General features: G+C 36.6%; 1 protein-coding gene across 1 annotated transcript; it reads left to right on the forward strand.

The window, feature by feature from the left end:
- The first annotated feature begins 104 nt into the window (after positions 1 to 104).
- Positions 105 to 14,476, forward strand: LOC127851660 (uncharacterized). The gene is made up of 9 exons (XM_052385480.1): positions 105 to 445; positions 2,562 to 2,804; positions 4,610 to 4,863; positions 5,345 to 5,491; positions 6,675 to 6,898; positions 8,904 to 9,155; positions 9,790 to 9,964; positions 11,586 to 11,731; positions 12,662 to 14,476. The coding sequence occupies exons 1-9, from the start codon at positions 406 to 408 to the stop codon at positions 12,954 to 12,956; spliced, it is 1,776 nt and encodes a 591-aa protein (XP_052241440.1). The 5' UTR covers positions 105 to 405; the 3' UTR covers positions 12,957 to 14,476.
- Positions 14,477 to 16,005: the final 1,529 nt, after the last annotated feature.

Raw genomic sequence — 16,005 nt, forward strand, 5'->3', positions numbered from 1 at the left:
GATACCACTACAAATTAATATAATGGTATCCTTATCTTTATTTCAGAAACATAATTAAATCTAGGACTACATTTTGGCCCATGATTATTGACTGGTGTTGTGAGGTGTAATGTTTGTAAACATGTGTGTTGTGCAATAGCGAACGAAGTCTTTATCCATATAAATAAGCCTGACATTGAGCAAACTAAACGAATAAACATGAAATAACACACGAAACTAAGATTCTTTGACACCTGAAAATCTCAGGCCACATATTTGGTGCATGAAAATCATTGATTGAGCCAAATTAACCAAAGGACAAAGTGCAATCAGACAGACTTGTGCAATTGTAAATAATATCGGAACAGGGCAACAACTTGAAAGCTTTTAGGCATTTTCACAAGATATTTTGATTGTGTCTTAATCATGCGTGGCCGAGGAAGAGGACGTGGTCGTGGTGGAAGAGGTAAGTTCAACACTGATTTAAGGGGCCTTTTCACAGATTTTGGCATATTTTGAAGTTTGTCATTAAATGCTTTATATTGATAAATGTAAACATTGGATCTTAAAAGCTCCAGTAAAAAATAAAGAATAAAATTAAAACAAGGAAAAAAAAGTAACCAGTGACCCCCGGAGTCCTGAAGTAAGTCTGAAGTAAAAACGCATTAGCCCTCTCGGCTATTCCGCCGAGTATACACAGACTAAGTATTTTATACCTTATATAAGTAATCTTCATAGTTTTGTAAATTTAAACGACAACAACAGAAATCTCCAAATTATTCAATCATTTCGCGTTGCAACGCTTTATAATTTTTAGGTTTTCAAATCGTCAAAAGATACATATAATGGCTATATTGGACTATGATAAATGTTCAGTAATACTGTTTCCTTACAAATATCATAACTAAAACGAAAATTTGCGAATCTGAAACAACTTTTTCAATTTTGTCAATTTACCAAACCGTGAAAAGATCCCTTTAAAGTGATTGAGCCTCGCTCTGGGAAAACGGGGCGTAATGCATGTGTCGTCCCAGATTTAGTCTGTGCAGTCCGCTACTCTGGGGCGACTTGTTTTTCTCATGTACATGTATTTGGCTTCAGTTTCGCAGATCAAATCTCAAGTATTTATAATTGCCGTAGGGACCCATACAAATGTACAGGTCCCCTCTTACTTGTACAAACTACAATGTTACAAATACTTAAAATAATCTTAAATTATTAAGAAAGAGGTAAACATATGATACCCTCTGAGTTGTTCTTCTTGAATGCTCTTAGCTTTTATGACAAGTAGCCTTTTGAGTTTTGGTAAATTGACAAAATTAAAAAATTGTTTCAGATTTGTAAATTTTCGTTGTTAGTTATGATATTTGTGAGGAAACAGTAATACTGAACTTTCACCATGCTCTTAAATATCCATTATACATGTGTATGCCTCTTTTGACGAATAAAAAACCAGAAAAATATTAAGCATTGCAACGCGAAACGATTGAATAATTAAAAGAGTTCTGTTGTTGTTGTTATATTTTGTCATTCTACGAGGATTGTTTATAAAAAATATAAAATTCATTACTCATTGCATGAGCGGAGTGGTCTAAGTGATAGACGTTTACTCCAGAGGTCAGTGGTTCGAGCCCTGTTGAGGGTTCACTTTTTTAATTTCTTTAATTTTATTTTTGTTTTTGTACTGGAGCTTTTTAGATGCAATGTTTACAATTATCCCTATAAAGCTTTTAATGACAAACTTCAATACATGCCAAAATCTGTGAAAAGGCCCGTTTAATAGCTGGTAGTGAGATAACAAATCTAATGTGATAACGTACACTGGCTACATTCTAATTATTGAGACCTTTGGTGAGAATTTAGTTAATGTTTAAATGAGTCTAAAAATTTGCTTGAGTGAAATTTGCAAAATATAAAAAGTAATTCAGTATTCAACATATGTCCTTAATTGCTTTGTAAGAAAGTAGTAACCTTGCCTGACTCCCTTGACACATTTGGTTGTGTTCTGCTAAAATTCAATTCTTTATATTATGTAGCACAGAACTATGATACAAATATTTACCAAAATACTGACCAACACTTAACAATTCAATCCATTTAAATTTCTGTTTTGAATGTTTGAACAGTTTTTTTTTTAATTATATACTGTTCCTTAGTAATAACTAGCAGCCTAGAAGGCTCATTGTTACAACACCTTGCTAGTATTCTAGTGGTCTTGGATTCGAACCCCAACTAGGCACACTTCTATGATTGGCTTCACCTATTATTCAGTGATTCTAATTGAATTTGAAAACCAGAAGTAAAATGACCTCATGCTTGAACTCTTCTGGAGTTATTTTGTTTCTGCGTATTTATTTAAAAGTCTTCACATCTTTTAAATAAACTTGAGTAAAATACAACGCAAAAAAAGAAATTGGTTGTCATATGATATCGTATATTTTGGAGTAAACTTCTTGGTCAAATTAGTGCAATGCAGATTATTTGCAGGGGTCAACAGTGAGAAAGTTTCAAAATGTTTGCATCTAAAGCAGGATTCTGCTTAAATTGAAATACCTGTTATTGTGATATATTATCATTTCTAGGTCGTGGTGGAAGGGGTCGTGGTTCAAGCCGGGGAAGAGGAGGTCGCAATACAGGTTCCCAGTCAAAGCCCAGGGAAGAGACGACGACAACTCCCAAGGAGTTGAATATCGAGACTGACGTTACCTCATATTTTGTGGGCAACGTCTCTGCAGACCAGCATTACGAGGGGCAGCAGCAGAACCGTGACAGATATGCAGCCGCTATGGCTGTCCTGCAGAATAATGGCGTAGATATAGTGCAGAGTATGTATGATTGAGTAGACATAGCGCAGAGTACGTATGATTGAGTAGACATAGTGCAGAGTATGTATGATTGAGTAGACATAGTGCAGAGTATGTATGATTGAGTAGACATAGTGCAGAGTACGTATGATTGAGTAGACATAGTGCAGAGTATGTATGATTGAGTAGACACAGTGCAGAGTATATATGATTGAGTAGACATAGTGCAGAGTACGTATGATTGAGTAGACATAGCACAGAGTACGTATGATTGAGTAAACATAGTGCAGAGTATGTATGATTGAGTACACATAGTGCAGAGTATGTATGATTGAGTACACATTGTGCAGAGTATGTATGATTGAGTAGCATAGTGCAGAGTATGTATGATAGAGTAGACATAGTGCAGAATACGTATGATGGTGTAGACATAGTGCAGAGTACGTATGATTGAGTAGACATAGTGCAGAGTATGTATGATTGAGTAGACATAGCACAGAGTACGTATGATTGAGTAGACATAGTGCAGAGTACGTATGATTGAGTACACATAGCGCAGTGTACCTATGATTGAGTAGACACAGTGCAGAGTACGTATGATGGAGTAGACATAGCACAGAGAACGTATGATTGAGTAGACATAGCGCAGAGTATGTATGATTGAGTAGACATAGCGCAGAGTACGTATGATTGAGTACACATAGCGCAGAGTACATATGACTGAGTAGACATAGCTCAGAGTACATATGATTGAGTAGACATTATGCAGAGTACGTATGATGGAGTAGACATAGCACAGAGTACGTATGATTGAGTAGACATAGCGCAGAGTATGTATGATTGAGTAGACATAGCGCAGAGTACGTATGATTGAGTACACATAGCGCAGAGTACATATGACTGAGTAGACATAGCTCAGAGTACATATGATTGAGTAGACATTGTGCAGAGTATGTATGATTGAGTAGACACAGTGCAGAGTACGTATGATGGAGTAGACATAGTGCAGAATACGTATGATGGAGTAGACATAGCACAGAGTACGTATGATTGAGTAGACATAGCGCAGAGTACATATGATTGAGTAGACATTGTGCAGAGTATGCATGATTGAGTAGACACAGTGCAGAGTGCGTATGATGGAGTAGACATAGTGCAGAATACGTATGATGGAGTAGACATAGCACAGAGTACGTATGATTTAGTAGACATAGCGCAGAGTAGGTATGATTAAGTACACATAGCACAGAGTAAGTATGATTGAGTACACATAGCGCAGAGTACGTATTATTGAGTACACATAGCACAGAGTACGTATGATTGAGTACACATAGTGCAGAGTACGTATGATTGATACAGTGATACTAGGCATAGACATAGGGCAGAGTACGTATGATTGAGTAGACATAGCACAGAGTACGTATGATTGAGTACACATAGCGCAGAGTACGTATGATTAATACAGTGATACTAGGCATAGACATAGGGCAGAGTACGTATGATTGAGTAGACATAGCACAGAGTACGTATAATTGCATAGACATAGGGCAGATCACGTATGATTGAGTAGACACAGGGCAGAGTATGTATGTATGTGCAAACAGCATAAAATCATAACAGCCTGTGAGTAACTCTCAGTCTGTTGAGGTTTTATGCTGTTTGCTGCTCATTAGTATTTAAGGGTTAGAAATAAAGCCTTTAAAACTTTAATCTAGTAAAAAGGTCTTAAATTTAATTTAACTTTCTAAGGGACTACAAAAGCGTAAAAATACGTATCTAAGTGGTAAAGGGTTAACTTAAATTTCAATTTTATCTGCAAATTTCAGATGCTAGAATCAGAGCCCTCGCAGCCGCCTGGGCGAGACATGACTATGAGTTGGCGGACGCTTTTCTCCAGAACAAAGACAACTTTGGGCTGCTTGAAGTTCTCAAAGCCGTGACTTTGCTGGACTCTGGGCGCCAAATTCGTGTCCTTGAAAAGAAGATGAAACGTTTACAGACATCTGCCGGCAAAGTGAAACCCACAACAATTGGCAAACTGAAGTCGGACATCGACAACTTGAACAAGCATAAACCGTTGGTAAGTTGAAATAATTGTAGAGTATTACATGCCTTACTCTGTGAAAACTAAGTCTGATAGCTGATGGGTACACATTAGCAAACGTTTTAAAAAAATGTTCATTCGGCTACTTGTTTTCAATAAAGCAACAATAAATATCGAAATGAGAATGATTCAGACTTTACTGTGGCTGACAATGACACTTTTGGTGCCCACACCTCATGCCCCTAGTCGACTTAGTGATTTCTATAGCGCCAGTTCCCAGTCGATTTGACTTGATTAAATTAGCCTACCAGTGCCAAGGCTGGCTAGTTAAAAATGTACTTATTTTATTGAATGCGTATTTTGAGGTTTTAAAATTGATTTCCAGGGTTAAACTATGCATAAAGTAGGGATGAAACTCTGTGATCTTCCTATCTTTATGGGTCCACCAGATCAACTACATGGAAACATCACTGAAATCTTTTGTTGTTGTTTTTCAATCAACATAATTTACTTGCAGCATGGCACAGCCAGTGGGGCCATCTGTAAACATGTTCGAAGTTGGGTAAAGCATTTCACGAAAGAAGAACTGGAGTTCTACGCTTTACATTTTCCCAAGGATCCCTGGACGAAGTTGGCCGACATTTGTCATTTTCATCCTAAACAGGTAACAATTTAATTAATACTGTATTTTTTCTTGAATGCATAAAAAAATGTAGTTTAAAGCTTTTTTTTCTAAATTGCCACAAAATCCTTGGGCCTATAGAAACACCATCAAATCCATTCCAAAGAAAAAGCAGTACTTGCTGTTGTTAGAAAAGATCTTAAGACACTTCCTTAATTGGGATTGAACCCGAAACTCCCTGTTTGATAGGCATATACCATATCCTGTAAACTAACAGTGACCTGAAGAGAAGTTGAGTCTTCCCTGAGTACGTATTATGGTTACTGGTGGCAAACATACACAAAATCCATTACAGCAATGTGACCTTAAGATGAAATCTAGCCTGAATAGGGCAATAAGGCTCCTGGATAGGGTAACAAACCCAAGACATTTCATTTTCAATGACAAATCTACACCAATATTGAGACCAGCAAATGAGACTTGTTGGTCTGTTTGATATACAAAATTTTTGTTATAAAGACAGTCATGAGTTTTCTTCCAAAAATAATCAACACTTTCTTTAAAGTGGGTTTGAAATTATTGATTTTTGTGGAAGCGAATAAACGTTGGACCTCCCAGATGCAGAATAATCACCGTCTCAATTTACCATTGTTAGCCCAGATTTAATTTAGCTGCGTTCTGGGAAACTGGGCTCAAAGCATGTGCTTAAAGAGTCATCCCAGATTAGCCTGTGTAGTCCAAGAAAAAGAGACTTACTGCCTTCGCTGGATTTTCACTAAGAGACTTCCTTTTTAAAAAAATCTATAAAAGTCAAAAGTGTCGTCTGCACAGGTAAATCTGGGATGACACTTTACGCACATGCAATTAAACTTTCACAGAACGGGGCTCATTGACACATTGGGACGTTACTATACGAACATGCATTACACTCTGTTTTCACAGAACCCGGCTCAATATTTTTATAGGATATGCCCTACTTTGACTGGTTACTTCAAGTCTTTGCAGGATTTCCCCTCCCTGGACTGGTTCCTCCAACTTTCAGGATTTCCGACTGGTTTCTCCAACTTTTCAGGATTTCCATTCCCTTGACTGGTTCCGCAAACTTTTCAGGACTTCCTGTCCCTTGACTGGTTTCTCACACTTTTCCAGGATTTCCCCTCCCTTGACTGGTTCCTCCAACTTTCAAGATTTCACTTCCTTTGACTGGTTTCTCCAACTTTTTTAGGATTTTCCCGCCCTAGATTGGTTCCTGGAATACTGCTATGGTGGTCCCGCCCCAGAGGGGTCTATGGTTCAGCGGTGTTGCAATGTTACTGCCGAGAATGTGAATAGCTTGATACAGGAGTTCCCCATCCCATACACTCATGTGAAGTCACACTTGACTGCTCTCACGAACGAATCGAAGGGACGGATAGCTTCATATGAGAGGAAATTGGATACAGTGATTTGGTAAGAGCTTGCATCAGGCTTACTGAAGACCAAAATCACAGATCTGGGTCCATATTTACCTAACCATTGTAAGACTTAAGAATAATAAGTCTTTTACTCAAAAAAATACCTCAGAGTTTGCGTATTAACAGGCTAAATAATGGTGTTGATATCATTATCATATTGTTCTAAACAATAAAAATAATTATATAATTATAGCTGTTAACCCTTTTAGCGCGGGAACCGAATTTTAAAGGCCTTTGCAAACAGTTTGGATCCTGATCAGACGCCACAAAACGTGGCGTCTGATCAGGATCTAAACTGTTTGCTATTCTGATAGTGGTCTTTGTAAAAAAAGTTAAGAAAATGATGATTTTAGAAATTCAGCAGACACCAATTTAGCAGACGACAAATATCCCAGCATTCAAAGGGTAAACTGTCATGCTAGACATTACTATCATGTAGTTTTAGTGCATCACAGTTTTTGGAATATTCTTAAACCCATTTATGCCTAGTGGGCTCTCCCATCCTTCTAAATTGGATCAATTTATATCCAAAATTAGGGATGTCTAGTATATTTATTTCTATATTTAGAATATTTCCTACAGAAATTCCTGTAAGCAAACAGTGCAGACCCATGCATCATTCCGCGTCTCATCTGGGTCTTCGCTGTTTGCCAAGGCTTTTTTTCTAGACGCTAGTCATAAATGGGTTAATTTCAGACTTTCGTTAAAACAGTGGTTGGTGTATATACTGGCCCTGGAGCCTGTAGAAGTAATATTACCAATTTCTGTGCACAAACCCAATTGATTAGTTGATTTCTGTAATTCTATTATTTTATGATTCCCTTTATATGGGTTGAAAAAAATCAGGCACACATGTCAAGCATCATAAGACAATTTGTAATCTGTACTACTCATGTCCCTAACTCAAAGGTCAAGGCAACAATTAGAGGTCAATGTCAAGGTAACACTTAGAGGTCAACATCAATGTAACACTTAGAGGTCAACATCAAGGTAACAATAAGAGGTCAACATAAAGGTAACAATTTAAGGTCAGCAACAAGGTAACAATTAGAGGTCAACATCAAGACAACAATTAGAGGTCAACAACAAAGTAACCATTAGAGGTCAGCAGCAATGTAGCAATAAGGGGTCAACATCAAGGATGCATTTAGAGGTCAATATCAAGGTCACAATTAGAGGTCAACATCAAGGTTACAATAAGAGGTCAACATCAAGGTAACAATAAGAGGTCAACATCAAGGTAACAATTAGAGGTCAACATAAAGGTAACAATTAGAGGGGGTCAACATCAAGGTAACAATTAGAGGTCAACATCAAGGTAACAATTAGAGGTCAACATCATGGTCACAATTTGAGATCAACGTTTTTAGACAAATGTTGAATGGGGGGGGGGCATCCATGCCCTATGTACACATGCCTTGCCTTTTTGATTCTTTGCACGTTCTTTAATATATCGGAGAATATTGATGATATTGTTTATTTGTTGTGAGCAAAAGATATACATGTATCGTTAATTCCCTAAAAAAGGACCAGAAGCCATAAAATTGCATGAGAATAGCGATTTGACCAAAAAAAAATAATTTCTGTTTTATTTTCTATGCAAAATAAATTGTTTTACTGTTGAATGTTTATTCTATAAGATCTATGACATAATGGTTGAATACGTGTGATTATTTGATAAGGCAATCTTGGATGACAAATTAAAAAGTCAAGATACAAGGATTTCAAATAACACATTAGGGCTCCAGTGGCCCAAAATTTTCTTTTGACAGATTTATGGTTAACACATAAATTCTTCACATTTTATCTGCTTTACTGGGTTTTATGAAAAAAATGTTGTAGCCAGATGAAAATTTCTGAAGCCCTATTCACTGATTGGAACAATTTGAAAGTTCCCTATTTGATGTAAATTTTGGGGTGTTTTTTGTTACAGGGAATTATCTGATAAAAAAGTGGGTACATGTTATTCAGTTTAAAAAAAACCATCTGCTGTTTGTTAGGTGGTACGACGAACTGAAGTGCACTGAAGTGGACGAGGTTATAACAAGACGTGTCCAGGCAGGGGAAGAGATTACTCTGCCTAATGGCAAGCTTCTGGAACGTCTTCTGGCGATCAAGATGTATCGAGAGGGTCTGCAGCAAAACAGCTACGGTTACGGTGAAAATGGGAAGGAGAGAAAGACAGACGAGACCAAGGCGCCATTCTTCAAGGAGTTGTTGCCCTTGGGACAGAAAAAGATGGACGCTATTAGGTCAGCATTATTGTTTTGTGTTTGTCTCTTACTGATGTCGAAAAAGTTGTGTCATGCTTTTTTGCCAAATTGTGAAGAATTGTTTTCTTTGCAGATTTTCACACAGATTGATATGCTTTGATGAATTCCAAGCAGTTGTGTACACACTTTCCAAGGAATATGCAAACCTAAGTGCAGTTTGCCTGTTGTATTTGCTAATTTGTTGTTTTTGCTAATATTAGAAAATTTTAATTACCTCTTGTTATGATTCTTTAACTCACTTGAATGGACATTGGTTTAGAATAGGTTTTTATCCCACAAAGAAATTCAAAATTCAATTTGGACAAAAAGAAGCAGGCCATGGCTGTTATTAGTGGCTCTAAACCCTTTACCACTTAGATTCGTATTTTGACGCCTTTGTAGTCCCTTAGATCGTTGTATTTAATTGAAGACCTTTCTTACTAGATTCAAGTTTTAAAGGCTTTATTTCCAACCCTTAAATACCGATGAGCAGCAAACAGCATAAAACCTGAACAGACTGCAAGTTACTTGCTGGCTGTTCTGGTTTTATGCTGTTTGCTCATAGCAATTTTCACTTTGCATCTGAGTGGGAAAGGGTAATATGTCATGTCTATTTACGGTATTTTTTATTTAGCCTCTCTCTGGAGTCCCCAATAGTTGTGATAGGGGACGCGTCTGGCTCGATGCAAGTGGCGATAAGAACAAGTTCCATCATCGCAGGCCTGCTGACAGCAATATGTCAGGCTCAACTCGTGTTCTTCAACACTGAAAATATCGTCCCTCCATATGTACCTAAGAACATTGAAGAGGTAATCATAAATCGACGATCTGGGCCAGTATTCAGGAAGCTTCATTGGGAAGTCTTAACTTAAGATGCAGTTTAAGACTGATTTCATATCAAATATTCAGAATGTCAATGTCAAATCCATTGGTTAACGCTCACAGGATGATAAAATAAGAACCATGTTTATGTCCCCCACCACCATAGTGGGGGACATATTATTTTTGCCCTGTCTGTTGGTCTGTCTGTTGGTTTGCGCCAACTTTAACATTTTGCAATAACTTTTGCTATATTGAAGATAGCAACTTCATATTTGGCATGCATGTGTATCTCATGGAGCTGCACATTTTGAGTGGTAAAAGGTCATGGTCATCCTTCAAGGTCAAAGGTCAAAAAACTAAATCGAAGCGGCACAGAAGAGGACATTGTGTTTCTGACAAACACATTTCTTGTTAGCATTTTTTTTTCATTTAAATTTTAACAAGACCTGAAACACTCAATAGTCATACTCACTTTCTACAAAATTGTGCAAAGTTTAGGAGTATTCCCCTCAAGAACTTTGTGTATTTGGGCTCAGTGGCTCATACTTAAGTCACAAATAGTTTACTCAAGACTTTAATCAAGGTGATGTAACATTCTTCACATAACACTCTTTATTAAATGGTTGTGTTTAACTTGCAATGTGGTGTTTCATCAACTATATGCGATATCACATAAGTATAAACATAAAATACATTATAGTTTTTTTTCACAACTTAAAACAGTGATATACCAATTATTTACGTGTGATATCTTCCTATAAACCACTAGAAAGCATACAATACCATGAGTCTAATTTTTATTTTTATTTTCACATTATTTGCTCAAAATAAAAAAATGGCTAAAAGATTTTTAAATTGCACCATCAATATTAAAAATAATATGTAAATATATGAGAATCACTCTGGAAAAATGAGCCTATATGCATGTAGGTAACGTGTCATCCAATATTAGCCTGTACAGTCTAATCAGGAACAACAATTTCAACATTAATGAAGTTTTTTTGTTTAAATGAAGTTTCTTCTAAACATAAAATCCATTCTAGGCGGAAAGTGTCGTCCTTGATAAGCCTGTGAAGACTACACAGGCTTATCTTTGACGACAACACGTACATGCATTAAGTCCCGTTTCTGAGAGCATAGGTTGTATTATTCACCATATTGGTGGTAAAATTAAAAAATATTTTAGCAAATTTTGTGTTAAGCCCCATTTTCCCAGAGCAACGCTCAATCATACTTTTTATGCTCCCCCAAATTTTGTTGGGTGGGAGCATACAGTCGCTGCTTTGTCTGTCCGTCCAAGTGTCTGTCCTTGAACAATTTTCGTCCGGGCTATTTCTCAGCAACAAATGACCGGAATTCAATGGAACTTTATGGGAAGCTTCACTACCAAGAGAAGATGTGCAAATTATCAGCGGTTCTGGTCAGATGATTTTTCACAGAGTTATGGCCCTTTGAAATTTTCTAAATAAAAAAATTCTTGTCCCCCCAACTACTGTGCCCTCAAGACGTTTCCTTTTATCTGAATATATACATGTAGTGCAATATTGTGACAAAAAAAAAACTTTGGGGAGCATCACCTGTCTCCGACCGTTTCTTGTTTTAATGCAGGTTCTAAACCTAGCTGTTGAGATGCAGGCAGGAGGTGGTACAACCCCTGCAGCCAGTCTATGGCCTTTTTATGAAAAAAAGGAGGTCGTGAAGACGTTCATCATTGTGACTGATGAAGAAGAGAATGGCCAGAGTCATGGCGATAAGTAAGAAAACCCGTTTCCTAGTAACCATTTACTACTTGCATACGCATTTTGTTGTGTTTGTACGGAAATTTCTTTCTAGATTTGTTTAAATTTTGTTTAAATTTAATTTAATTAAATTTGTTTAAGTTATGATTTTTTTCTTCTAGATTTAAGTTTTAAAGGGTTATTTTCCATCATTAAGGTACTGATGAGCAGCAGACAGCATTAAACTGAACTTCTAGTTATTTGCAATCTGTTCAGGTTTTATGCTGTTTTCTGCTCATCAGTATCTTGGGATTAGCATTGAAAGTTTTAAAATTTAATCAAGTAACACAGGTTTTTAATTTAATTTGATTTTCTAAAAAGACTAAGTGAGTGGGTCTGAGTGGTTAAATATAAGTGGTAGAGTTAAGGGAACCTCCTCAAAGATACTTTCAATTTCCCCCCGGCTTCTTCAAAGAAGCGCATACAAATTTAATTGAACTAATGGTTCCTCAAGGTATTGTCTGTTAACTTCAGACCCAAATATAATAAATGTCTACAGCAATAATATGAGCCGCGTTCTGAGAAAACTGGGCTTAATGCATGTGCTTAAAGTGTGGTCATAGATTAGCCTGTGCAGGTTGCACAGGCTAATCAGGTACGACACTTTCCGCTTTTATGACATTTTTAGTTCAAGGAAGTTCCTCCTTACCGAAAATCAAGTTTAGGCAGAAAGTGTTGTCCCTGATTAGGCACATGCATTAAGCCCAGTTTTCTCAGAACAAGGCTCATATTATCAACATATGCAACTTATTTGAGCATTCAAATGTCTTTACAATGAAGACATATATTAAAGGGTTAACAAGTCACATGAATAACTTGATCTAAAAAAATTAACATCTATTAACTTATCTGGCAGTTAAAAGTTTTTAGAAACAAGGCCCTTAGCTGGGTTTTTTGCCACTTTAGCTTCCATGGCCTGTACCAGAAGTACCACGACGAAGTGTACCCAGCGAAGCTCGTCTTCGTCTCATTCTTCCATAATCAGAATTCTCGCGGTGATATGGTACCCAAATTGGAAGCCAACGGCCACAAACCAATGCGGTTCATTTTCGACTTTGCCCGACCAGATTTGACGAAGCTGGACAAGATGTTTGGAATGCTTGTGTCTGGGACGACTAATTTTGATGACGAAATACGCCAGGTACAGTTGGATATGAAGAGCGGGCGCCTGGCGAAAGTTTTTGAAAAAATGGAGATTTGAGGTCAGAACCCATGTTCATAAAGCTTCGTTCAGGTTTTTTTTCCACTTTTTGGGAAGATAGCCCATGGCTTTGTATTTGGGAATTTTATCTGCATTTTCATGAAATTGGGAAAATAAATTCATTAGCCTTTTTTTTCCACACGAAAAGTCCACAGACAAGGGAAATACTTAATTTGATATAACTCTTTATAATCATTCAAATTAAAAAAAAAAATCATATAATACTTTGTTTGAGGTAATTGAATTAAAATTGAGATAAAATACACATTAGACACTTCTTTCTAAAAAAAAAAAAAAAAATTTCTTTTTTTGTAAATTGGGAATTTTTTGCCACATTTTGGGAAAAAAGTAAACTTTTTGGGATTGGGAACATAGCCGAATTTCGGCTATAAAATCGGCCAAAAAAAACCCTGTCGTTATTTTAACTATTTTAAGTATATATATATTCATGACAACTACCAAGAGTCTGAGGTAATTTAATACGTATTTTTATGCCCCCCTTAAAAGAAGAGGGGGTATATTGTTTTGCACATGTCGGTCGGTCCATCTGTTGGTCCGTCCATCAAATGGTTTCTGGATGATAACTCAAGAATGCTTAGGCCTAGGATCATGAAACTTCATAGGTACATTGCTTGTGACTGGCAGATGACCTCTATTGATTTTCAGGTCACTAGGTCAAAGGTCAAGGTCATGTTTTGGGGGCATATGTGTCCGACCGGAACACTTGCTTACATTAAATTGTCTTTAAATACTTTATATTGCTGAGATGTTAGGTATCGTATCTCATTATTAACATAAATCTTTGGATACAGTTCAAAAAGAAAAATGTGATAAGAAAGTCAATGTTTTTGCTCGAGGAACCGTGAATACCCACACAGGATATTCCTCTTATTCCAAATTATTATGTTCAAGTTTTAAGTATTTACACCATTCAAAACGGTTAATTGTGAAATTATAATTTTAACCATATATGCCTAGCGTCTAGAAAAAAAGGCCTTGGCAAACAGTGTTAACCCAGATGAGACGCTGCATGATGCGGCGTCTCATCAGGATCTGCGCTGTTTGCTTAATGGAATTTCTGTAAGAAATATTCTAAATATAGAAATAAATATACTAGACATCCATAGTTTTGGAAATTAATTGATCCAATTTAAAAGGATGGGAGAGTCCACTAGGCATAAATGGGTAAATCAACTATATCATGGCTTCATTGTTCAAGACCATGACCAAGACCAATGGGCAGGTGCCATACATGATACTCAACTTACTTTTTTAAATTGTGTCTACTATTGAGCTGTGATAACTATTGTGCACACATACATAAATTGCATCCTTTAATATTATTTCTATTGTTATAGATATTGTTATTGTTATAAATATTTATGTGGATATGTTGTTGTTTTTTCTCCTGTTATTAATAATAATTTTCAACACAAAACATTTGATAACTATTGTGCATTTGTTAACTGTGATAACTATTGTGCTTGTGACATTTAAATAAATGATTATTTTTTAACACAGTTCACGTTTTGTTATATTTTATTTTAAACTAAATATTTATTTTCATATTTATGAATAAATTGTTGAGCTCCTACATTAGGTTTGTTGTACTTTTTATGCCCCCAAAGGGTGGCATATAGTTTTTGAACTGTCCGTCAGTCTGTCTGTCCCTCAGTCAGTCTGTCCGTCTGTCCAGAAACTTCAACTTTGGTCATAACTTTTGCAATATTGAAGATAGCAACTTGATATTTGGCATGCATATGTATCTTATGGAGCTGCACATTTTGAGTGGTGAAAGGTCAAGGTCATCCTTCAAGGTAAAAGGTCCAATATATGGCTTCAAAGTGACGCAGAAGGGGACATTGTGTTTCTGACAACACATCTCTTGTTCTTGCAGTGCCTGCACTATTTATAAAGCTATCTAGCATTTTACATATGAGCCTTAATTTGGGGAAAAGGGAGCTTTCATAACATGTAATGCATGTGCGTAAAGTGTTGTCCAAGATTAGACTGTGCAGTCCACACGGGCTTATCAGGGAAGACACCTGCTTTTATTGTATTTTTATTTTAAAAGAATCATTTTCTTAGTAAAAATCCAGTAAAGAAAGAAAGTGTCATCCCTGGTCCATTATAAGGGATGCACTTTACGCACATGGTGTAAGGCCAGTTTTTCAGACCGCCGATCATCTTTTAACTATTTCAATCGTATGCAGACTGTCAGACAAACCTTCAGTGTCCCAGGACAACAGCATGTTACTCAACAAATTGGTTTAACCTATTTATTTCAGCTCGATTGCATTCCAAGCCTAAGTCTTATTTGATAGCATTTGAGTCCATTTCCAGGGAGTACTTGGTGTCCTAAGAAGAGATCTAAGTAACACTTCAACATTGAACCTGTGGCCTCCGTGTCCCTAGGCCGAAACCATATCCAGAACACCACTATCTAACATATCTAGCAATTTAGTGAGCCATTTCAAACAGCAATAGTTGCCTCATTAATATGTTTATGCAGTAAATAAACAATTATTTGGAGCTGTAATATGAAGGAATGAAACACATTTTATTGTCCCCTACCGGTGAAACCGGAGGGGACTAATGGTTTGCTCTCTGTGAGTCTGTCACACTTTTCTGGATCCTGCTATAACTTTTAAAGTTCTTTATATTTTTTCATGAAACTTGAAACATGGACAGATGGTAATATGGAGATTATGCACGTCATTTCGTTTTGTTCCTACGTCAAGAATTTTGGTTGCTATGGCAACAAATGGACTAGAAATATTGTTGAAGATGGTTGATCCTTTGATAACTTTAAAAGTTCTTCATATTTTTTCATGAAACTTAAAAGATGGATAGATGGCAATATGAAGATTATGCAGATCATTTCATTTTGTTCCTACGTCAAGAATTCTGGTTACTATGTCAACACATAGTCTAGAAATATTGCTGAAAATGGTAGAGTTTCACCGGTAGGGGACCATATTGCTTGACAATAGTCTTGTTGTACATGGCATTAATCAATGTCACTGTTTATGTGTGACATTTAACATTT

The sequence above is a fragment of the Dreissena polymorpha genome, chromosome 11 (assembly GCF_020536995.1).
Source record: "Dreissena polymorpha isolate Duluth1 chromosome 11, UMN_Dpol_1.0, whole genome shotgun sequence".
Lineage (NCBI taxonomy): Eukaryota > Metazoa > Mollusca > Bivalvia > Myida > Dreissenidae > Dreissena > Dreissena polymorpha.